The sequence below is a fragment of the Siphateles boraxobius genome, unplaced genomic scaffold, assembly GCF_051911475.1.
Source record: "Siphateles boraxobius isolate OS27281-9 unplaced genomic scaffold, OSU_SipBor_1 12, whole genome shotgun sequence".
Lineage (NCBI taxonomy): Eukaryota > Metazoa > Chordata > Actinopteri > Cypriniformes > Leuciscidae > Siphateles > Siphateles boraxobius.
In genome coordinates, this window is record NW_027508722.1 from 22,328,243 (window position 1) to 22,353,627 (window position 25,385).

The following is a 25,385-nucleotide window of genomic DNA, read 5'->3' on the forward strand; positions in this document are numbered from 1 at the left end:
TATGGAAACCACTTTAAAGGCGTATAGTAGGTGTTGCATAATTATTATTTTTTGTTATAGCTAGTTGAAAGTCTCTTCACATCCTGATATCACTGAGTCAAATTGTCTAGCCTATTGTCTGTGGAAGGCATAAGACCATAAAATGTTCGTTTAATCATTGCCTTCTGAAAAATGGCACTCGCTGTCCTTTGTGTAAATTAGGCTTTTTTAAAATGGTTTTATGTTAATTATCACCAAGACTTGTAGAGAAACGCAATTAGTACAAAAATGGTCGAATGCCAATGACGTTACTTGACTTGTTTCTATAAAAGCGCTACATAAATGCCATTCATTCATTAATTCATTCATTCATTCATTCATTCGTAGTTACAGACGCCTTTGCGAATCAGTTCGAATAAATAATTAAAAAGAACCGGCTCAAAAGAACGATTCGCGAATCGAACATCACATAACGGAGAGGCGGGTCCTTTACCCCTTTTCCACCAAGGCAGAGCTGGTGCTGGTTCGGAGCCAGAGCCTAGTTTCAATTCGGTTCTTTGGTTTTCCACACGCAAAGCACCAGCTCCGAACCAGGAAAAGTGGTTCTTAAGTAGCACCAAATCATTGCTGGTCTAGAACAGAGCCAAGTAAGAACCACTTGCGTCAGGGGCTGGGGGCGGGGTTACCGTGACCAACAAGACGAATAGAAACTTGTGACCGCCATTTTTAAATAGCAGCTAGTCGAGCTAATAGCAGCTCGATTATAAATATCCGTCTATGTAAGTTACGGCGAGCTGCACAAACGCGTTGGACTCCGATGTATTTTGTAAACCCATGAGCATCCATAGTATTGCAACGTCCGTTATTGTTGATGGCTTGTTCGAGATGCATCGGAGCGGCGCGGACCGATCGGAGCTGCGGGAGTGTTTGGAGAACATACGACTCCTTGTGCTTTTAGATCGCTATCGCAGTGCTTTGATGTCATGCGGAGATCGATCTGCGAGAAGCCGATGCATCTCGAACAAGCCTGGCGTACTGTTTGGCGCTACCGCACTAGCGTTGCTGGGCAACATGAGACGTATACAGTGACGTAAGATCTGGCTCTGTTGTGGCTCTCTAGCCGGTGGAAAGGCAAATCGGTTCTTATTAAGCTCGTCAGTCGAACCCTTTGAACCAGCTTTGGCTCTGGCTCTGAACCAGCACCCGGTTCTTGTTGGTGGAAAAGGGGTACTTGAGAAAGCAGGGCATCATAACCTCCTTTCGCTGTTTTTCCAATGGGGTACGAGTCAGCCTCGTGACTCAGCTACAGGTCTTTTTCTCCGCTATCCTGGACTGCGTGTGAAACAATAACTGCATTCACAATGTTATGCCACATTACTCGTCCGGACTCGGTGGTTCTGGAAGTGGAGGTGGATCCAAAATCAAACGGAGAGGACATTCTCAATAAGGTGAGTGTCTATTAACGAGTTTAAGTTGCGAAAGTTATTCAATCATATACATTAATACTTTTGTACTAAGAAGACTCATTAGCATCATATAGCCTATAGACAGCAAAAGTAATGATTGCCATGGCAAATTACTGTATAAAACACTTATTTTTTTGCTTTATCAATGTTTCATCAATTTTTTAAAAATAATTACGTTTATTGTTTCAAATAGTCGTTTTCCATTATAAATTATTTTAAATATTTAAGCCTCTTTATTGCAATATTTTGGCTGTTACTACTGCAAGTATTTTAGAAAAGTGTATAGACAAAAAATTGTTGTTACTTATAACGTATCTATACAACTTTTTCCTCATTATTATGTTTCAGCAAATGACTATAAAAGCAGGTGTTCTCTCATACCACATTACCACTTCAAAAGTCCCTCTTATGTAATACTTTTGTCTTTCTAAAGGAGGAGGGGTGCACAGAGCCCAAGTCCCAGCATTCTTTGGTTAAAAGCACACACTTATGCATGACAAAAAATGACCATGGTGTTGTCATGGTGTTTCATTTACAGATATGCCGGAAAATGGGAATCATAGAGGTGGATTATTTTGGGCTTCAGTTCACCGGTGCAAAGGGAGAGATTTTATGGATGAATCTCAGAAACAGGATTTCTCAACAAGTGGACTGCCTGTCTCCCTGCAGACTGAGGCTGCGAGTGAAGTTCTTTGTTGAGCCGCATCTAATCCTGCAAGAGCAAACCAGGTGAAACTCCTCCTAAGTGAATATAAGTTGCAATGTGATCATGTGCTCAGAGATTGTGCAAATATGCACAAAAAAAAATATTTCAATTTTTGAAAAAACAGGATCCCTCTGTGGCTGCAGAATCTTTGAGGTTTCACATTTTTGCTCAGTCTGGAGAACTTGAGGCACAGTTCTGTTTTTTTAGTTGTTTTTCTCATGAGCTCAAACAGGAAGCAGCTGCTTAAAGTGATAGCATAATTCAAAATTCTGTATGCCTCAGAGGTTTTGTGTTCTTACCTTTGTCCCACATCTTCATCCATCTTTTCATATATCTTTCTGGGTCTGTGCCAGGGAGTTGCCAGTGTTCATGTTTGCTCTTGAAACTGGCACTCTTTCAGTTAGGGAGTGCCTCATGTAGGCCTGCTGAGGCAGCTAAATAATTTTTCTCTGGAGGCTTTTTGGAGGTTCAAATGGTTACACAATACACATGTTTCTTAAAGTTTAAGAAAAGTAAACACTGAATACATTAGCAGTACAGTGTGTTCCCTAAGTAGAGACTAGTGGAGCTGTTTGGTCACGTCTGATGAGGGCTGTTGGTGGGGGTGGGGAGGTGTCAGTTTGTCTGATTCGGAGTTGAAACATGTTGTAATGTGATTCTGCCTCTTACATAATCTTATACAATGGTGGGACAAGATCCAGTGCCCCCTCCATCAGCCTTTGTTAGTCTCTTTCAGTCTTTAAATCTATGATTATGACAACAGATTAATTATTATGGTGGAGGCTGTGTGATTGATTGTTTTATATTGAAATAAATATTGGCTAATACACTATTTGTCTTTTTGTGATGCAATACCCATCGTAGTAAATACACCAATTGGCAATAGGTTTGATCTGCATTATTGCCAGAAATTAATTACAAAATTAAGAATAAATTACAAAATGTATTATACTATTTCTACAAGTGATTTATGTCAAGTTGTAAAAAATACGTGCCAGAAATCCCAAATCTGCTTCTGTTACCTCAGTTCAGCGGGTTTAGGCCGCTGAGTAAACCTGGCTTCAAGCCAGCTCATTTTTTAGATAATATCAGTGGGCTGACAGTGCATGAAAGTTTCTGAGAGATACAACTAGGCTATATATTATAGTGTGACGATTGAAAAACGGTTAAATATTCATGTTATTTATTACACAAACAAGTATCTCAGTTAACCATGTAAAGCCTAAATAATAGTGGATAGAACAGTTTATTGAAACTTTAGACAAAATATAAAACAAAAAAAGTTATGTATTGTATCATATTTGATAAAGCAGGCTTTTGTGGCCCATATAGTATATATGGCGCTCATACCCGAGGAGGAAAAAACTTTTATTCAAAGGTCCAAACTGAGCAAAAATGTGAGCAGATGATATTATTTAAATGACCAAAAAGTAAAATAAAATACAGATTTCTTTTAATGTAATTCAATGAGATTTTTACTTCAGGACAACAGACTACTTGCATGAAATACATATAAATGTATTTTAACATGATTTTTCTAAAAAAACAACTAAAAACTAAACTTCAAGTTGCTTCAGTCCAGTAAATGTTCATCTTTAATATTATTAACATTATAAAAGTTATTCTTACAAGGCCTTTTACTTGCTAAAAAAAGTATGAACTATCAAGCAGAGTGCAAAAAAGCACATAGAATATTGTATAAATTGGGTTTTTCAGCAAAGTTTTGATCATGTTGATAATTTAGAGGCCTTAGAATTTCATGTATCAAATATTATACAGTAGAATTCTGTAATAGAGTTATGAAAGCATTATTTTCCCTTCGGTCACAAAAAAAAACTACTGATGATTCAGCACATTTCAGTCAGAAGCTGTTGCTTGCTTTATGATTATGTCCACATTTCTAGGGTTTCAGCCAAATTGGAAATTTTTTGCCTTTTTCTGTATCTATTCTATACATCATTAATCATATGAAAACAATTTAGGAAAATATAATATACAATTGTGTGTAAGTATACAGACTTGATTAATGTGCTTCTAGTTCCTCATTCAATAGACTTCAGTGTTTTGTTGCAAAATGTAGATTTATACAATGTTTTCAATGTATTTTTCTGTTACTTTGCAGACATTTGTTTCTGATGCATGTGAAGGAGGAGCTTTTCAAAGGAAGCTTGCGACTGGATGCAGAGCAGGCGATCAAGCTCTGTGCACTACTGGCTCAGGCAGAGTTTGGAGATTACAACCAAAACACAGCCAAATACTGCTACTCACAGATCTATGGTCAAGAGCCCAGCCATGACATTATCAACAAGTAAGAAGACTGGGAAGTGAATATTCTCAGTCAGAATAACATTTGTTCTTCCTCAAAACAACACTAGTTCTTCCTCTGAATGCAGTAGAAAAAAAGAAGTGATTCAGCGCTGTCTTTCATGTTTTTATAGCATTTGTTTGAGGCATAAGGCATTGGAGGGTGTTAGTCAGGCTTCAGCAGAATATCAAGCCCTGCAGCTGGTTTCCTCCCTCAACTACTATGGCGTGGAGTGGCATTCCGCGCGTGACTCTGAGGGACAGGAGCTGCTCATCGGGGTCGGACCAGAGGGACTGTTTGTCTGCAAAACAGATTTCACCACTATTGAAAGGTACATATATATGACAAATATAAGAAATATTATTTAAATAGGTCATTTAAAGATTTAAAATAAATGTTTCTATACCATGATTTCTGAATAAAAATATGAAATCAAATCTTTTTTCCCCAGAATCGTATACCCAGTCATTCAAATGGCCACTCAGTCCGGAAGGAATGTGTATGTGACCATCACAAAGGACAGTGGGGACAGTATGGTTCTCCTTTTTAAGTTCATCAGTCCTTGTGCTGCCAATGGACTATATCGTGCTATCACGGAGATTCACTCCTTCTATAGGTGAATACTGATATAATTCTATTAGACTTTGCTAGAGGAAAGGGATTTTCATTTTTGGATGAAATAAACCTTTAAGCATTTACTGTTTCTTTTCATTCTGTTCAACCAGGGTTGTTCTAGTTTTGAATTTCGAATTTATTTCTATTTTGTTTTTAAATTAGAATTTTCACTTTAGTTTTTGTTGGTTTTCACTCTGCGGAAGTTTATTCTAGTTTTATTTTATATTAAGTTTTAGCATTTTTGCTGTAGCATGTATTTTTGGTTATTTTATTATTATTATTGTTTTAGAGTCATAGAAAAAAGAAAATATTTTAGTTTAGTTTTTGATTTCCCCGTTAAGCTACTTTAAAATTTTATTTTATTTGTTATTTTCATTTTAGTTATTGCTAACAATAATTCAACTGTGTTTAATTACTGAATTTGCTTCAATTTTGAACTTAATGTAAAGAAGCAATACCTATACTTTTTGGGCTCCATTAATGATCAATACATTTTTAGAACAAAAAAACAACATTAAAACAACTTAATACCCATGTTTTATTTAACACATTTTGAACTTAACTCTTCAGGTGTGACACTGTAATGAGCACGGTGAAGATGCAATATAGCCGTGACTTCAAGGGTCACCTGGCCTCCCTCTTCCTCAATGAAAGCATTGACCTTGGTAAAAGGTACATCTTTGACATTCAGCGCACATCCAAAGAAGTGTATGACCGTGCCCGGCGAGCCCTGTTCAATGCAGGGATGGCTGTGAATGGATGTGGGAGCCCAAGAGACAGTTACAGCCACTCGCCGCTGAGACAGATAAAAGTTGTAAGGGAAAAGCGGATGTGTGTCGGCTGCAGAGAAACTCAAATTCTCAAGGAGAAGCTCCAAATGCTACAAGATTCCCTGACCTGCGCTCTGTGCTGCGAACAGGAGATCAATGCTGCTTTCTGTCCTTGTGGACACATGTTCTGCTGCTATAAGTGTGCCAGCCAACTTCAGGTGATTATTGCATCATTACTGTATATATAAATATATATTCAACATTCATGACAATATAAAATCAAAGTGTGGTTTTCTCATGCTAAGGAATCGTCATCTAAATTGACCAGTTAAGTTAATGATTAAGAGAACTTGCACTATTAGGTTTACATAACCTCTGGTTACCCTCTTAGCATATTTCTCGTCATTGACCATTAGCGGCTGTTCGAGCTGAAGATCTTGATAATCAGACATTTTCGTTTTGCAGCAGTCCTATGACCGTTTGAATTTTACCCTCTGATATCACAGAAGTGTTATATCAGTTCAGTAAAACTAGCACATCCCCAACTGCATAATTAACATGAACAATAAAGAAAAAATATAGAGGTGTAGATAAGAGGAATATGTTTGTATGTTAATATTCGTGATATTGTACCTTCTTTCCTCTTTTATCAGTGTTGCCCAGTTTGCCGTTCAGAAGTGGACCGTGTTCAGCATGTCTATTTACCCACCAATGCCAGTCTACTTGGCCTGGCAGAGGCAAAAACCACTACCTTCAGTGTGCCCAGCGGGACTGCCATCTCAGAGGATTGTGCCAGTAAAGAAAACACCTGCCAGCTGTAGGATGGATAACATCCGCACGTGGACACTATTGGCCACAGACTATTTTAAAAATACAGAAGAAATGTTAGGATAAAATATTTAGTGATTCTGTTAAGTAAGCTGAACTGCACAGAGTGAGGCTGGCTATCCAGAAGTACCTCAAAAAATTCTGACTTCTGCTAATCATACTGTTATTTTTCAGTGTGCACATTACAGGCCTAAAAATGAATAAACCGTTTACACTGGAGGCAAATGTTGTGCACGGTACACTGCAATATTTCCTATGATTTTTTTAATGTACTGTATAAGAATGCACAAGTCAATACAAATCTAGTTGTTAACACTCCACATCATCAACTATATTTTTTATCAGAAAAGATTTTTTAAAGGTTTATTTTATATTTATATTTGTCTTTGTGTATGCAGTTTTATTGTATAAATATTTCAAACAATACAAATTTCATGTAATTACATTAAATGGGTTTCTTTCTAGTGCTACTGCAGTATTCGCAAAATTCACAAAAAGCCTTTAATGCACTATATTACAAAAAGGTCTAAATAATAAAGTTATGTCCTCTTTTATACTGACATGTATTTCATCCGTATCCGAATAGAATAAAGAGATTTTACACACCTTTCAATACCTGCCTGGTATTATTATATTTGTTTTGTTGAATTAATTCTAGTATAGATTAATTCTCCAGTATACAGTAATATTTTACACCTTTCCATGTGTACCCTTGGTCACACAAACTGTAATACTAGTCAAACAAACTCAGACACACACTTTTTCTCTTGATCCACATCTATGAACCATGCTGTACAGTACGGAGTCCCATTGTAAAGTTATGAGACTCACATTTTGCACGTATACATCTACCAATAAACTGTATGTTTATCAACTGGTGATATATACTGTATGCAATACAGAACTGATATGTACAGTGTCTGATATGTCAGAATTGATGGCAAAGGTTATAACTAATATAATGTTATCATGATTCTGAAGTGGCAGTACAGTAGAGTACACTAAAGACAACTAAATATCAGTAAAGCAAATACCTGACAGTGTTATGCTTCTTTACAGAGCATGACCAGTGAAATACAATGTTGTGTTAGAAGGGGGGCCGGCTGTCTTTGACTTTGAAAACCCCTGCCATAAGGGCTTTTAGTCTGTCCATTAGAGGTGGTTTAAAGGGATAGTTCACCCAAAAATTTGAATTCTGTCATTAATGAATCACCCTCACGTCGTTGAATTGTCGTTCCAAATGAATTGAGCGGTTTAGTCCAGATTTTCTGAAGAGACTAGATTGCTTTATATGATTAACAGATTGAATGTAGACTTTTATTCAAATATAAACATTTAACAACATCTGTTGTGTTAAAGCATGTTCACTTGATGTAAGAGAAACAATGAGTTTCATTCTTGTGTTACGCAGCACATTTAAGCTTCCCCTTGAACCAATGAATTTTGTTCTCACGTGTCAAGCAGGTTCGGTTGAGCTTCTGTATGTGTTTGTTTAAATGTGAATAAAAGCCTAAATTCAATCTGTTCATCATAAAAAGGGATCAAGTCTCTTCAGAAAATTTGGAATAAACCGTTCAGTTCTATGAATTTTGTTTGAAGAAATGTTGTTAATCGTTCATTACAACAGAACTCATGTAATATTGCTTATAGTAGATTGTAGCCTATGCGAAATATAAATCTTATTTGTTGAGGAAGACTATTACATAAGGTAGTCGTAAATGTTCAGGAAATAAAAAAGCTCCTCAATGCCCTGTCTCCGCTGGCCCAGATTTGGAGGGTCTGTCAACTGCAGGCCTGGAACAAGGTACAGAATGTTCTACTACATAAAGAAAACTGCTATGCATTAATATATGCTTACAGACAAACCTATAGCCCAAAGTTCATAACTCTTGCACAATTTTTGCCTGTCACAAGCTATTTTCATGTCAAGCACTTCTGGTTTAAGCTTCACATCACTACTGAGAACGGGTGTTCACATGTGTTATGTATTGGGTGGCTGGAGTTTTATGTAAAGTAGGTCTGTCACGTACAGTACCAGAAGCTTGGTGTCTTAGGAGAGTTCACATGAGCTGTGACACGGGGCAATAATTTTACTGAAAGTCAATCCTCTTCAGTTAAATGCTGAGTCCTGTGTCAATCTTTTTGCATCTTTTCCCACACCATGTGCATGTATGATGAATTTATAGAGTATGTGTAGTCAGAATGCCAATATCTAAGGAGGCTTTCTAAAGGGGTCAAACACAACCTTGTCTTTTCCATTAAATAATTCAAGGCATCTATATGAATGTGGCCTGACCGTCAAAACTTGTAACTTACTTACCTGTTTCAGTTTCAATTTCAGGTTTATTGTCTCAAATAAAATATCAGTTCATCAAAGGAAAGAGGCAAGTAAAATTGGCACAGTATTTTATTAGAGTGATTATACAGATACAATAGATTTGTACTAACAGGAAGTTTTTGACATATTCACCGAGTTCGATGTTCCTTTCCATTTCACAAAAATCAAAACAGCTACAAAAACTTGCAAGCACCACCAAATAAATGATCACTGACTTCACTGAACAGTCTTGGATGCTCTGTTCACATAAACACACTACAGTTAGAAAAGTTGAGGTTGACTTTTGTCTTAATTGCTTTTTGTCAGTTTGTAGAAAAGGAGCTTTTCAAAGAATGAGAAAAATATCACAGGTACAACAAATCACACAAATATAGTCATTTACATCAAATATATAAGAAAGTGAGAAATCAGGTATGTGCTTTTTTCTTCTTTTTTAAAGATAAGTGTCACTCTGAGGTTTAATAACCTTGAGGTTTAAAACGGTAAAATATCTAGAACTTCCTTTAAAATAATATTTTAAAAAACAAACATTGGGATCAGTGACTGTGTATTTTATAGGTCAATCTCAAGTGTGGTCTTTCAACCCTTAATGAGGCCTTGTGGTATTGCTAGAGCTAATCCTGGCTATGGACCATTGAGGCATATGCATACAACAAATTTGGACTTGTCTTTGGACAGCCATATAAAGCCATATTGTTGATGCCCAGGCTTGTACATTACACCAGACTCTTTTATTTTCTCATATGAACACATTTTCAATAGCAAGCATGTGAGCTACACTCACAACACATCATCATGCTAGCTAAAGTTAGCCTTCTTTATACATTGGGTGCATGTACAATGATGGGCTGTAGAGGGCGCAATAGTCAGCCAGTGACTTCCCATGAGTCATAGCACTGGAGCTAAAATGAACTCAGTTTTAGAGTGTTTTTCCAAAAAGTAATACAGGAAACAGAAACAGTCTTCGGGCCAGTTTCTCAACCTGAGAATTCAGTTTTACTATAAATCGTTATAACGCTTGTATGCCTTCAAGTGGTTGCAGCCTTCTTTTTTAACAAAAAGGTTTTTATTTTATGCAGATAATAATAAATCACTATTGTTAGATTGAAACAGAAAAGCACACACTGAATAAAAGAACATTGCCAAAAACCTGACTGACTTCAAAGAAGTTATCCACGCGCACACACGCGCACACACACACACACACACACACACTGAGGTTTAAATGTAGCTACACAGAGAAAAAAGAGAGAAAAGAGAGAGAACAATGATACATATGAAACATACAACAGTCCAGAAACATTGAAATTTCGTAATGGTTTCTATTGTCATAGCACTAAGTCTTCTACTTACCAAGATCACCATTACAATAGACTATTGAACAAATTGTAGCTATGTGAGGCTACTAATCAACCATCGCTTTCATTGTCCTCTCTCTTCAAAAGTGCATAAATTCCAAATCCAAATTGGACTGAATGTGCAATCAAGCATTACGTCTACAATATGAGGTCTATTGTGATTCCATCTGAATATAACCCTCGACACAACAATACCTTTACTTAAGTCAGTCAACAAACTCACACTCATGACCACACATATCAAAATTTATAGTTTTAGGTGACCTACAGAGCTGGCAATATAAAGTGTTAACTATAACACTCCATACATACACTTGACTTTTCTCTTTAAAATGTCTATTTGTGCAAATAGCAAAATTTTTATATGAATCCCACGATTTCTTTTTTTTTTCTGAATTTATAACAGCAGTCAATGGAGTTTGATAAGAATTACTTGACTTTTTTGCAAACAAAAAATTAAATAAAATATGAAGACAATCCCATGCGGCTTTTATTTATGGAATATAGCAATTATATTTGTCATATAAAAAAACTTTGTCTTATTACCTTATCTGTAATTTGTCATTGCAGTGTACTAAATTAATTTCTTTAAATTTGTTTAGCTTCTCCAGCACAGCAAAAATAAAGACAGAGAAAATAGATAAGGTGGATACTAAAATCTAAAATAGTGTCTCAACATTCATCATTTTCTTTCTTTTTTCTCTGCAGAGAACATACAAAGACTGTCCTTGTTTAGGCCAATAGTGGCATACTGCTAATTATGATGAAATCAACATTTTAAAAGAGATCCACAGTCACAGTGACTGACATACATTAGTCTGAGTACTTTATTAAATTTGATGCAAACAAAAATTAGCCTGTGACGGATTGAGGCATAGTCCATTAAAAATATCCTAGATCATGTCTAATTTTCACAAACCATATTTTCCCATTTTTGCCTACTAGAAAATTTGATTTTCAATAGCAGAACAGATTGAACAAAGCACAGCATCCTCCTTTGACTCATTGATTCTTGCTAATTAAATTATTATATCTGGATACATTTTATTTACATAATTTTGTTAACTTCATTAGATGATGAATTTCTTGTATAAACAAGTTTTGATACAAAAAGGCCATTTCTATTAGGATAAACCTGTGAAACGTCGCTTGTTTTGAACATCAAGAATGTGGTGTCGATTTAGTTTTCAATGTATGGCGATTATATTGTGTCTTTAACAAAGAGTTCATTATTGCAGCTGGACTGAGAAAGGCCCACGATACTGAAAATAGTGTAAAGAAGACATCAGTAATTTAAAAACACTAAATGAGAGGTGCTTTGCACATAAAATGGATAGTAATGCACAAAATGACAAACAGAACTCAAAGCTGTATGTTGTTGTAGTAACAAAACAGAAGTGGGAATGTTTCCAAACCTTCATTCATTCGACTTCCCTTAACCTTTCTTTAAAGTGCTAATTCTGACTTGAGCGGAAACTTTTCTATAGCCAGTTTGACAATGTGAAGACTTCTTAAACGCTATCTCACTCACAGATTCGATGAGGCAATCTGATTGGGTTATTTGCTAAATGCACATATGAGGTATGTGAAAGCTCAGTATTGCATATCTAGAAGACTATCAGCAATTTAATTAAAATATAAGGATAAAACATTCAATGTATCTTGATGCTATACCTGACCTAGATATGATTCAAAGTAGTCACTTGAGCAAAGCCTGTCATTCTCAGCTGACATTATATAAGCACGGGATTATGGGGGCAGGAAACAAGTAGAAGTTTGCTTCTGTCAAGATAAATGTGCTCGCACAACTCCTCTAAATCACTTGTAATAATACTCACACAAATGACATATCTCACTGTTCGCCTTTTGCCATCACTCCTTGTAACGGTCCATATCCAGTCAAGGCCCTGATTATGAACGAATTCAGTAAACACAACAGTAGACTAAATTAGACACTAAATGTGTAGCAAGCTGAGTGTAGCAAAAAAAAGGTCAGACATTGCAATATACAACCCAAAATTGTCATGTCCAGCTGATTTAAAAGGAAAGTCTATAGATTAATATTACATATGAGACAACTCAAATGATCACACACATTCTTGTGTAAAAATATATAAACATTACAGTAACCTGGATATGAATGTCAAATGAATGTCATGAAAGCAACACAAAGTAACAAAAAGCAAAGTACCAAAAAGAAAATCTGCTCTTCCTTGTCCCTCTTTGAGTTCATGGCAGTGATGGGAAAAGTTTTGTGAGTCTTTCTTGTTGAAACAAAAGCATGGGACACCAAGCAAAAACAAATTTTATTCAGTTGATCAACTTTATGTGACTTCTCAAAATAATCAAGTAAGGCTAATGATGTATTTCTTGGAAAGAAATCAACTCCCTATCACTGCTCTATGGTGTTCAGAAGGCCCTCAGCAACCTGTGCTGGAGCGGCCCTCAATGCTGACCTTCAGCTGATGTGGGAGGAAGGAAAATTTGGGTAAAATCTGAGGGTCCTCTTTCGACCTCCACATTTCTCCTCTCTCTGGGGCAGACCATCTCCTCTTGCGGCTAACTGCTCTCTCTGCACTAGATGTGTATGTTTTTTCCACCTGGTTGGTTTGGTTGACCAGTGTCTGAGGTGTTATGTCCCCATTCTCTGAGAGGGTCAACACATTTCTTTGGTTGGAAGTCTCAACCAGTGTTCCTTCGACAGTATTCTCCACTCTTGATGTAATTTTGTGTTCTTTCTTAAGATCCTCCATTTGGGTTGGTCTTTCCTCAATGGACCCATTGTTTTTGGCTGATTTCAAAGGGTTGTTGTGTTTCATCACAGACGCTGAAAAATTATTTTTCTTTTGAATGCTTTTTAGGCTTTTAAGGGTGAGAGAGATACAAACATCACCCACAGAGAGTTTGGCACAAGATAGAGCTAGCAACTGGGTGGTGCGGTCAGGGCAGCAGGATGACCAACCTTGACCAAACACAAAGAAGGGGTATTCCACCAGGACTTCTACACACACCTAAAATAAAGAAAAAACAAAAACAATATTTTAGTTCCAAAGGTTCATTCAGCACTACTGAAGATTACCGCTAACATGGTAAGTGAACTTGAGTTAAAAAAGAAATGGACTCACCTGGGCTTTGTTCTCTCCCACCGAGAACTGTATGATGACAGCATTGGGTGTTCGGCTGCACTCTATGCGCTCTACAGTGCTGGAGTCAATCTTCAGTTCTCCACTCACCTCTGCACTTTGCACAAAGTCCTCTGTTCGCAAATCCTCCACGCGCTTCAGCTCACCGTCTGCCAACTGGATAATAGAGCCCTTCATGAAGAATGGTGGTAGGCCCGCTGATGGTGATGATGGTGAGCTTTGAGGACTTGTAGATGTTGGAGGTGTTACAGGGACTGGAGATCCCACTACACTGGCTGAAAAAACAGGCAGCTGTATTTGGCTTGGACTTGGCATGGCACAGGGGGCATGACTTCCATCAGACCCTGTGATGTTTTTACCATTGGCTAGGACTGAAGCTGCAGCTGCATGTGGGGATGTATTAATAAAGGTATTAGGCAGAGCTGTTGATGCATTGGCTACACTAGGGATGACAGAACAGTGGGTGACCTCTGGCTCAGCAGTAGATGGATTGATGTTAGTGGCACTAACCGGAATGAGCAAGGAGGGGTTGCCTGAGATCACCACGTGCTGTGGCAGGTTGCTTTGATAACCAGTTACTGCTTGTTGGGGTCCACCAGAAGCACTAGTGATGTAGCCAATAATTGGGAGCTGTGTGGCAGGATAAAGGCTGGTGGAGAGCTCTTGTTGGGGAGTATTGTGAGGAGCCTGCAGGAGTGTGTGCTGAGAGATGGTGGAGGCCGGAGAAACTTGGCTGTCTGAGGAAGTAAGAGCGGACACTCTGGACATTGGCTTGCCTATGCAGATACCTCCTCTCTCAGCAAGCTGCAAAGATGAGTGGTCCTTGGCCAAGATACTTTGGAACTCAGAGTTGCTGTTTGCTGCAAGGTGGCTACTGGATACCAACATCAGCGATGTCTGAAGTCCTGCTCTGTCATGAGAGCTATAGTCAGCTGGGAGCAAAACCTGAGCTTGGGTCTGGAGGCCCAGGTTATGATTTTGCTTGTGGCTCTGGTCACTTTCTGGTTGGCTAGAGATCCCTTTGGCCATAGTAGTACTGTGCTTGACAACTGTAACCTCTCCTAGTGCACCATTTTGCACCTCTCTGGGATGGGAGTCCAGCTGCTTTCCAATGAAACCATCGGTGTAGTGTAGAACCACTTGAGAGGGGGTGAGAGCCAGGGCATGAGGGGCAAGGACAGTTGAGTGTGGATGGATTTGAAGGGGCAGTTGGACAGAAGGGGAGGAAACTGTCAAACCCAAAGGAGCACTCTCTACCTGAATGCATTGACTGTGGGAAACATTTGATATAGAAGAAATCACATGATGACTCTGTGAATCAAGGCTGGATGCTTGGGAAATGCCAGCTGTTGTGGCCAAGACCTCTTGTGGTGTCCTCCCTGGCTGTGTTGGACTGGATGTGGAAGTTACAATCTGTGAAGAGATATAACTTGTATAGGGCCCTATGAGCTGGAGATTGGGGGGAAGTTGTGTATATTGGACGGAGCCTATGGTTTGAGGAAGGCTTGTGGAGAAAACCGTAGGATTGGCTGTTAGCACGGTAGGCCCGGAGAAGACTCCTCTGTATGTAGAGCTATTGGAAGAGAATGAAAAGCCAGCAGATGAAGTAGCTGAAGGATATTCTGTCACCACAGTGAGAGCCTTATTTGATGGTGGGGGGCTGTCAGGATCTAAACTGTTGCTCTGTGATGGGCCTGCATTGTTGGGGATGTGGGCCATGCTAGCCATGGTAGCAACGCTGGCTAGCCAAGCCAAATTCTCTCCACTCTGGCTCTCACTAACAGCAGCTGACACCAGCACCTGCTTCTCTTCAAGAGCTAAAATCTCCCGCTTCTTCGGCGGAAGACACTCATTACAACGCTCCTGGTTAGACTTCATGGTCTTGGAGTTTTTCCTGTATTTTAACCCACTTGTCTTGATCAGGATTTTTAGAGTGCAAAGTAGAAACCAGTTGTCAAGATTTTCATAGTTATATTACTTAGCTCCGCTTTTACCTTGGTCTTGCGTATTGTCAAGACTCTTGTAATGAAAGGATCCATGTGCTTCATGTGGAATCATCTCTCACTGATGGTTATAAGTCCGTACCTTCATCAGACAGACAAAAAACAAAAATGAGAAACTGCATCCTTTATGCACTGCCCTTGAGTCATCTGCCTAAAGGTAGCATATTATGTTATTTTTACCTTAACATCCATTCAGTTATGAGTGCCAAATAAAAAAAATAGCTTGAAATGGCACATACTTGAATTTGATTATCAACTGAAAATTTTGAGTGGTGAGTGGTGCAGGTATGACATTACTTTGTAGGCCAACCGGTAGTTAGCATTACAATGGTTCCCTCGATAAAAACCCAATAGGATTTTCCCATAGGCGTTTGGATTATCACTAAATGTGAAAGCGTCTTGAGCTTGTGTTCACCACAGACCTTATTTTAACCATTTAACCAAAACCCCATTCAAAAAACCCATTGACCTTGGGACGATGGAACCGGAAGTGCTGAAATGCGAACTCGCTTCCGTATTTTGGCCTACAAAAGTGATGTCACACCAGCACCACTCTATATAGCTAACTGGCCCATGCTAACCAAGCCAAAACTTCAGCATTTCTACTGACCACTCTGAGTTCCTTTTCAATTCCATGTGTTTGCAGTGTAAACCATACTTTATCAGTTTAGTGAAAAAGACAACATCATTGTATTCATTCAGTGAGTAGAATTGAAATAGGCTACATTTTGAGTAAAGCTCACACTATTTTATTCAAGTGATAGTTCTATCAGGGACTGCAGATAGCACATCTCCATCATCAAATCTGAATCCAAATCTTACTCATGCTTCAAGGGCTCGAACTCATAATGTTTGCATATACATAATGTTCATCTACATACATCAGTGAGGATAAAGAGAGCACAGGGTGCAACTTAACATGCAGTGAGAGTGTGTGGACAGGAAAAAGATGAAGGAAGAGAGAGACTGAGAGAGACCGAGAGAGAGAGAGAGAGAGAGAGAGAACACTGGCTCTCCTGACCCACATTGAGCTCTGCCTGCAAGCGAGCAGGGTTATTGAGTTAGAGTGTAACAGCGGAGAATACAGACAGAGAGAGAGAGAGGGAAAGTGCGAGAGGGAGGGAGTGATCCCTTCACCACAGTAGATCTGCACCAATCACTGTCCTACTTTCCCCTGCTACAGCGTACACCACACACAGCCATTAAATGCTTCAGTCTTTTGTACACAGCTCACAATACACACACGTACACACATCAGCATATCCATTGGACTGATACGCACTTATGCATATGTGATTTGGTGCAGAGTGCTCATGAATCAAAGAACAATAGAATGGTAGTGATCACTAGATCACAATTTTACACTGTTCAACACATACAACGTAACAAAAATACATTAAAAACATTACATTTAGACACAACTGCATTCCCCTGTACCATTTCATGCAATCACATGGATCCATAACAAACATTTGTGAGTGACACATCCTAAAATTGGAGGAAAAATACAAAAATTCACAATGCAGGCAGACAATATTGTTTACCATTAACCCCACCAGACAGACAGTCATTCATTGGATTGTACAAATACTTTAATGAGAGATTGAATCTGTGGATATCAAGCCCAATCGACTAAGAATTATAATAAAATAAGACTAAGAAATATAATAAGAATTCTGAATGTAATATGGGCTTTGTGTTTCTAAGATGTACTACAGCTGTCAGTATACTTGCATGCATACAATTCCTGGTTCCTTATATATACAAGGATAAATTATATTTCAGCTTAGAAGAGAACTTTCAGCTTAGAGAGGAAACATTTGTGAGAAAGTTTCAAGAATACGTACATTTCACACATTATTTTTGTGTGTCTGTATGTCTCCTTTTCTCTTACTGAGTGTTATATTTGCCTGTCTATTTGAGGGGAGTTTCAAAGAGCACTACTGAAATATACCCACAATTCAAAATACCTAACTTAAACTAAGCCTGCAAGGCAATACAGCTGCACATACATAAAAGTAATGCTTAATTTCTGTTTTCTTTCTCCTTTCAGTGCCACAGGGCTGTAGTCCATGACAACAACAGATGGTTTTTTATTGAAAGAACCTCAGCGAGAGTACTAAATTGAACTAAAGATATTTTATATCCCTTAACATTTAACCCACAGAAACCTTTAATACTTTATTAAGACAATTTCTAATTTCTTAAATAAATCATAGTGATTTCAGTTGTAGGTTCTACTATCACTTATAAGGACATCTAGTTCTCACAATGTAGTCAAAACCTGACCCACACACACACGCTCACACACACTTGCTTACAGTGTGGCTGGCCAAAGAGCTAGAAAGATGAACAACTTGCAGTATCCTTCTAGTTCTTTAACAGCAGATCTCATACTCTGCAGGCCGGGTGCAGATAAAAAGTCATCAACGCAACATATTCACAGCAATAAATCCATGCAAATACATTAACATACTAATAGTAAATAAAGCGATACTAATGTAAGATGTCTGAATAATTGTCACAAAACAACGACTTCAGAATGTAAATATTCCCATTTCACAAATTATCTCCTATACAAACAAATAGTAACATAATTTTGCTACGTACTGTAACACAGTTATTTCTATGCATGCAAAATCTTCAGGAAAACATTACTTGCATTGTGCTGTGACACCTTTTTCAATGATGTCATCTCAGAGATGACTGAGCCCGTGCCAATGATAATGTATACAAATAAAAAAACATAACTTCTCTAAAATGAAATGCTCATATTAACGTCTTTCCTCAAAAAATATGCCCATCTCCTAAAACGGCTTTTCACTCATGTCCGTTAAGCACCCGTACGCAGCTCCTTTCTGCACTTAACGACCTTTTATATGGGCGCCTGTCCCTTTAAGAGGCAGTCTAGGGAGTCCTAAGCTAGACATGAATCCAAACAGAGCTGTTGCTGCCTTTACAAAGGCTAAAGCCTGTTTCTCTACTCTCACCCTACAAGCAAAAGAGCACAACATACAGAGTAACACTGAAACATTTGCAAAGAATTAAAATTATTTCTGCAAAGCCTATTGGTAATTATTAGCTATAATATTACAATAATTTGTCAGATACATGCACATTATATTTTCTTCTCTTCTTAGAATTAAAGAATAATCGTGCAATAAGCATGTATGATTGAAAACCAATCAAACATTTCATCTAAGGGTGATGCCTTACCTTTCTTTATAGGGGAGCCTTTAACAACTCTCTCTCTCTTTCTCTCTGCACTACGAGTGTAACTCACTCTACCCACTGGCAAGCTGTCCTTTGTCCAGGTTTAGCTCTGCTATCAGGTCACAAAAGCAGTCCTCTGATTTATGTCTTCTTCCATGTCCAATGTTCCCCCTGCCTTCACTCTCTTCCACTTCCTTCGACAATTGCTAGGTGGGCCGAGGGTAAAGGAAGTCCCCTCGTCTGCGCTTATTCACTAGCCCTACGTGTGAGAGCTACAGCGTATGTTATGCAAGGCACACTGACTGCCAGCTCTCTCTCTCTCTCTCTCTCTCTCTCTCTTCACACATACACACACAGTGCTCTAGAGAACACGGCTCCTCCTCCCCCAGTCAGCCTCAGCAGCCTCATCAGGTATTCATTCAAAAACACACTCCACTTGGCAGGGCGCCCAGACTACGCACACATGGAGAGACAGAGACAGAGAGCGAGAGAGAGAGGGAAGGACAGGGATAGGGAAAGGGAGGGAGGGGGGAAGAAAAATTGTGAGCAAGGGACCGAGCTCACTAGAAGGAACACGTACCCTCACGTAGACCACTGCACTCGCGAGAAACACAAACACACCACAGACCATGAAATTCTCTTGAGAGAGTCTTAGAGAGGGTTTCTAGGCGTTTACTCGCTTTCTTTCTACAACTAATTAGTTTCTCTCGGTGGAAAACTAATTTAGTGCTTCACCACCATTACGTGTGATCAGAATAAGCACATTTGCATTGAGCTATATAAGTCTGCCCTGAAATAAACCCAGAAGGTTTCCCTAATGTTAGTGTATGCTTCCCACTTGGTTATTTATTTGGAAACCAATTACTGATGGCACATATACTAACATTGCAGGGAGGTTCTGTGTGATAACGTACAGAGAACCATTGTAGCACGTATACTAAACGTTCTCTAATTGGATAAATTCATGTTTAATGTTTCATTATCATTAGCCTAGGCCTACACTTGACTCCCAGAATTGCACAATTACTCACATATTCGACTCAAAAGCCCCCTAATCCAACACAATATCCAAAGGTCCAATATTAAGTATAGGAGAATACACCAAAAACAAGCACATATTATTATAATGGAAAATGCACGCACCTAAATAAGCACATACAAAAACATAGAAACCCATATGTCTCTCACATTATGCATGCAAAGTAGTTGCAATTCACCCTCAGGGGGGAACCACATGCAAATAGTCACTTGTTCCATCACACACACACTCACATATAAAAATGTTATCTTCGTACACAACCTTGAGAAGATCTGAAAACACCCTGTGTTTGAAACACATGCTGTCAACCAGGAGAAATGCTGGGAACATAGAAAAGCCATCAGCAATATTTAACCTCTAATATTAGCCTGGCCTGGTTTACTCTCTCTGAGCAGATCTTAGCACTGCATTGGGTGTGTTTGCTAAACCACAGACAGATACAAAGCCACCATATAGTATATGAAAGGAAACTCCTCTTTGGACACCTCAACACACTAAACATAGACTTCTCAAAGCCAATCGTTCACCCAAAAATGGACATCTCTCAGTGTGTCGTCTTCTTGATTTTGATGATGAATCCTAATCTTCTTTTGTGTCATCAAGGTTTTAAAATCTTAAACATAAACTAATAAATATTATTAGTTTACATGAGTAAAACACACATGTAAACTTTAATTGGCATAGTTACATATAATATATATACCGTTCAAACATTTTTTTTAAAGAAATTAATATTTTTAATCAGCAAGGATGCAAAATTGATCAAAAGTGACAGTAATGATACAAAAAAAAATATGTTTTAAACAAGTCAGGGGCCGTATTCACAAAGAATTTTATCTTACCACTAGGAGTGCTCCTAAATCGCACTAAAATATTTTAGCTAGGAGTTTTCTCTTAAAAGTTATTCACAACGCCTTTCAGACCTACTCTTAGTAAAGAAAAATGACAACTCCTAAACTAAGAGTGAGTCTTCGTTGCTATGGATGACGTCATTACTCATGCACGAGCTTGACTGAAGTGACCACCTTGATTGGCTGATGATTGTAACGCGGGAATGATTCCAAACACCTCCCCTATGATGATGAGTGACAGGTGACAGGTCTGAGAATGCGTGCGCTACACAAGTAGTGCGAAGGACGGAAGATGATGAATAACTGAATAAATAGCCTAAATGAATAAAGAGTAAGGAAAAACAAATAGCCTAGTAGCCTAATGAAACATATGGATTGATGCAATATCTTTGCAACATTATTGAATTAATCTGTCACTATGCCTCTGCCTACGTTTGCAAAGAGAAGAACATTTTAATTTGATTCACAATGAAATGTTACAATTAGTTTACATGCAGTGAGTAGTTTTGGTTGTTGTTGGTGGCGTTGTTGCATCCCTAGTTATTCCTACAATGCAAAATTGTTCCCTCGTGATTGGAAGCTCCTGTAGCCGCCGCATACGCATTTCAAAACATCGCAACGTGAAATGCCACAAAAAGCGGTTTGTGAATAGGTCTTAGTGAGTTAGGAGTCCTCTCGACTTCTTTTAAGCTGTCCCAGACTTAGGTGCTACTTTTAGGGCTAAAATGCTTCGTGAATTACTCTTAGTCAAAAAAATTAGGAGTCCTAAAGTTACGAGTGACACGCCCATTATTTTTAGGAGTTGCTCCTAAATTCGCCAGTTAGGAGCTACTTTTAGCCTTAAAATGTGTTGTGAATACGGCCCCTGTTCTTTTGAACTTTGTATTCATAAAATAATTCTTAAATATATCACAGTTTCCACATAAGTATTAAGCATCAACTGTTATAAAACAATTCTATAGGTTATTATTTTTTATTGCCATGAGGCAACAGGCGTCCAGCAGCTTCGGCTGAGACTGTTAGGAAGACTCAGAGAATACCTGTACTATTTTCACTCTGGATGGCTCAGTGTCTAAACCCTACAAAGCCCTACAGAGGGACAGTCTTTGATATATCTCCTTTCCTTCTAATAGCAGGAGATTCTGGGAGAGTTGCTATGTTACTGTTTGTTGAGGTATTGCCTTAACCAGTCACTAGGGAGATGAGATGAAAGAGCGATGAAGTGTTCTGGCTCGGGTGCTAGTCTTAGTTTCTCTGTTTCTGTTTTCTTCTTATTAGTGGTGCTTGCCATAGGCAATTATTATTATTATTATTTTTAGTTTAGCCCTCGATCTCAGGTCTCATAAAACTCAGAATAAAAAGACATAACTACAGCAAAAGAAAAATTGGATGCGTCACACAGAGGAAATGAACTCACAATGGTCCATGATCAGGTCCATTTTCTTCTCAAGGACATCCAGTCAATTTTGCAAACCCCTGGAGCAAAACAGTATTGCGTAATTCCATAATTACTCTTCTGTTTGCTGTATTAAGTTCTGACACCTGTTCAGTCCTCACACTGAAAGAACGTTCACCCTACAGAACCTTCCTGAAATTTCTCAGAGATACTGAGACATGTCCTAACATGTCCAGACATGTATAAGGGGGACAGGACTTTGCAGTGGACACAAGCTAACATAATATATTATGTAGTAGAGGACCAACTTAAGTTAACAGAAATTAGGTCGCAGAATTTAGAAAATAAATACACTTAAAAAATAACATTTAAGACATTTTAAATTATTTTGTATGGTAGGCTATATTTGTAATTCAAAGCCAGCGAAGATAATGATGATATAGTTACGTCATGTATTCATATAATAGCTATTCCACTTGGATTAGCAAGACTAGCCATACAAATAAGGCTTTTGGCATGAGTTGTTCAGAACTAGCTAAATTTATTATGCCATTGTTATCTAGTTTTACTTCTAATTTTAACATATTATATGCAATCTTGACAATCAGTTTCAGAGGTTTCGGTCTCTCCCTATTCCTGATAGGAGCTATTTTTGTAGGATGTTGCCAATATGGTCGTTGAGAAAACTGACTTCCCCTAAAGGGACTTTTCTGATTGGAAGGCAACCAGTCCGGTGCCATGAGTGATCTGTACACACTTCGAACTGGAAAGTCCCTTGATTTAGGAGGTATGCCTTCTCTGAGCATGTGGGAAGATTATGCAAGGACCTGTGTTGCCGAGGTAACAAGGACAGGGTCTACAAATTTCTCAAGGCTTCCACCTTGAGAATTTTTCTCTGAGTCATGCGTTATGTGAAATTATATGTACCCATGTGAACATAAATGCTTTTATAGATTTCACCTTTTAACACTATATTTGTTCAGCAAAAATTGTTGCACCCTTAAATCAATGGACATTTGACAAGAGGTACGGTTAAACTCTATGTATGGTTTACAAGCAGACATTTAAGGAATAAATAGCTCTTATATTTGGATGATTAATTGACAATATGTTCAGGACATATTACATGTTGATGTGCTTGCAAGGTCCAACTGACTGTAAAACAGATGAGCTGTTAAACTTCTAAGAAATCACATAATCAGTTATTTGTAGTACTATTTTGCAGGTACAATGTTGTTTGAACCCCTGACTTTCAAAAATCTTAAAAAGTCATACAGGTTTGGAATGGCATGAAGGTGACAGATGATGACAAAACTTTCATTTTTGGGTGAACTACGCTTTCAAGTACTCTATACTTCTTAAACAGAGCCGACCACAGCAACAGACAGCCAAACCTTTCTGAAATTTAAATGTTTTTCCAGACCCGTATTTCAAACATTAAGCCAAAAATAGCTCTGGCCTACACACTTCTGCTGAGAATACAACACAAGGAGCAAGGACAAGAATGGTGGAAGGAGCAGCTCAACCTCTTTACAAGCACAGACATGAAGAACATCATCTTTTTTTCTTCAACCATTGCCAAGGGGTTAAGGAGGCAATGTTCAGTGGTCAAAAGTGCTGAATGCCTAATAAAAGTGAAAACCCATACTGACCACTAGATATTTGAGGCTTACAGTAAGGAATGCAATAACATTCTCTTTATCAGACACTCAAAAGGCTTAATACCAAGGGCAAGGGAGGGGCAATGCAGCCTCAATTGTGGTTTTGGCAGCCTAACAGAGAAAGGAAACATAAGAAAACAAACAAACAGCAATTATAAAACCACGCTATTATAAAGCCATTACTAGAGTATCCATCTCTAATCACGGTCACTGCTTCACCGCAAATACTGGTGGTTAAAATGGTTAATTCTACGCAGAAACATGAAATGTAGAATTATAGAGCAATTTGCAAACCATGTGAAAATAGATTTCCTCGCTTTTGCTTAACAAATATGATAAATGCTACCATTTGTAGATTTCTACAGTTGCATTTCATTTTTAATGCATAATAAATGTTGTCAGTCACTATAAAAAACATTATCAGGAATGAAAATTATTCCTGCTCCATGTCTTACAGGCTGCCAAAGATTATTTGAATATTATTTCTGCCTAATTTCTCTCTTGGTGGAAACATTGAGGTCAATATTTGGTTTGGTCATGAAATGTCGCTGTAAATCTGTTTTTCATTGCGTGGCAACATTATTTCTATAGGCCAAAGGTGCTCAAACATTTTACTATAAGAGCCAAATATCAAACTTGTAATTTACATTTTTGTAATTATATTAACTTATATTCTCTTTATTTCAATGCCAAAAATATGGTTTTAGCCACCTCTGCTATAGACCGAGTAACTTATGAGCTTGGCAAACAACTACTACAATACATTTAGAACAAAGCCACTTTGTACTTTAAAGATACACTCTTAAGAAAAATGGTTGTAAACAGTACCAAATTAGGGTTATTCGGCTTGTAACAAAAATATTTTTGGTGCTGAATAGAACCCTATTTATAAGGTTCCATAAAGAACTTTGAAAGTGAGGACCATAAAGGTGCTATAAATAACCTTTTCAACTATATTTATTTACATTAATATTAGTATATTAGTATCTTCATATTATTAATATTACTATGATTAATATTATATTTTATAAATGATTTATTAATATTGTTTTTAGCCCTCTATCTACCTGGTCTTATATCTTGTTTGCCTCTATTTGGGATTTACATTAAAAAAAAACATGTTGTGTCAATTAGGTACTTTTTTTTATTGACATAGCAAAAATGACAGTGCTCTAAAAACAGAGGTTAGCTGAATACATTAATAAATAACAATTAACATTGAACTCGATTTAGATGTAATGAAGACCAAGTTCCTGTAAAATATCTTCACAACCCCCACTTTATGTCCTTCATGTGTGTATTCTGAGTGGGCAGTTTCTCTTTGCAGATGATGAGGAAACATCATCTTTATATGAAATAAACAATTGACTTTAGAGTTACACTGTGTCTCTTCCATTTGTTCATGAAGGCAAAAATTAGCAAATAAAATTGACAGATGAGCCCTTTACCATGTTAAAAGGAAAAAGTGACAAAGTCATGGTATAGCTTTAATGTTTTTTTGTGACTGGGTATGTTTATGCATAAAATCATAATAAAAAAATCAAACAATATGGATCATAAATTGCATATCTCTGTTACTTACTTTCTGGAGAAGAGAAGATGAGTATCCTTCAACTAAACAAAGCTGCTCACACCTACATGTTCTGTTATATTAAAAAGAGAAAAAGACATGATTAATAGGAAATGATTGATACAATTTTTAAAGTTTTAATTT

At 37.8% G+C, this 25,385-nt stretch overlaps 2 protein-coding genes across 4 annotated transcripts; one reads left to right on the plus strand and one right to left on the minus strand.

Annotated features, from left to right (window-relative positions):
* The first annotated feature begins 519 nt into the window (after window positions 1-519).
* mylipb (myosin regulatory light chain interacting protein b) lies at window positions 520-7,282 on the plus strand. The gene is made up of 7 exons (XM_077212660.1): window positions 520-1,427; window positions 1,984-2,174; window positions 4,274-4,459; window positions 4,590-4,787; window positions 4,908-5,072; window positions 5,642-6,059; window positions 6,495-7,282. The coding sequence occupies exons 1-7, from the start codon at window positions 1,341-1,343 to the stop codon at window positions 6,660-6,662; spliced, it is 1,413 nt and encodes a 470-aa protein (XP_077068775.1). The 5' UTR covers window positions 520-1,340; the 3' UTR covers window positions 6,663-7,282.
* Window positions 7,283-9,058: 1,776 nt separating this feature from the next.
* On the minus strand, window positions 9,059-19,111 carry atxn1b (ataxin 1b). Of its 3 annotated transcripts, none has more exons than XM_077212647.1 (4): window positions 18,728-19,110; window positions 15,503-15,593; window positions 13,491-15,402; window positions 9,059-13,376 (listed from the first exon to the last, which is right to left on the minus strand). In XM_077212647.1, the coding sequence occupies exons 3-4, from the start codon at window positions 15,384-15,386 to the stop codon at window positions 12,786-12,788; spliced, it is 2,487 nt and encodes an 828-aa protein (XP_077068762.1). In that variant the 5' UTR covers window positions 15,387-15,402; window positions 15,503-15,593; window positions 18,728-19,110; the 3' UTR covers window positions 9,059-12,785. The 3 variants fall into 3 exon arrangements, 2 of the variants coding, with proteins under 2 accessions (XP_077068762.1, XP_077068748.1); XR_013196784.1 differs by having other exon boundaries at window positions 10,743-12,272; window positions 12,557-13,376; window positions 13,491-15,593; window positions 18,728-19,111; XM_077212633.1 differs by having other exon boundaries at window positions 13,491-15,593; window positions 18,728-19,111.
* Between the last annotated feature and the right edge of the window lie 6,274 nt (window positions 19,112-25,385).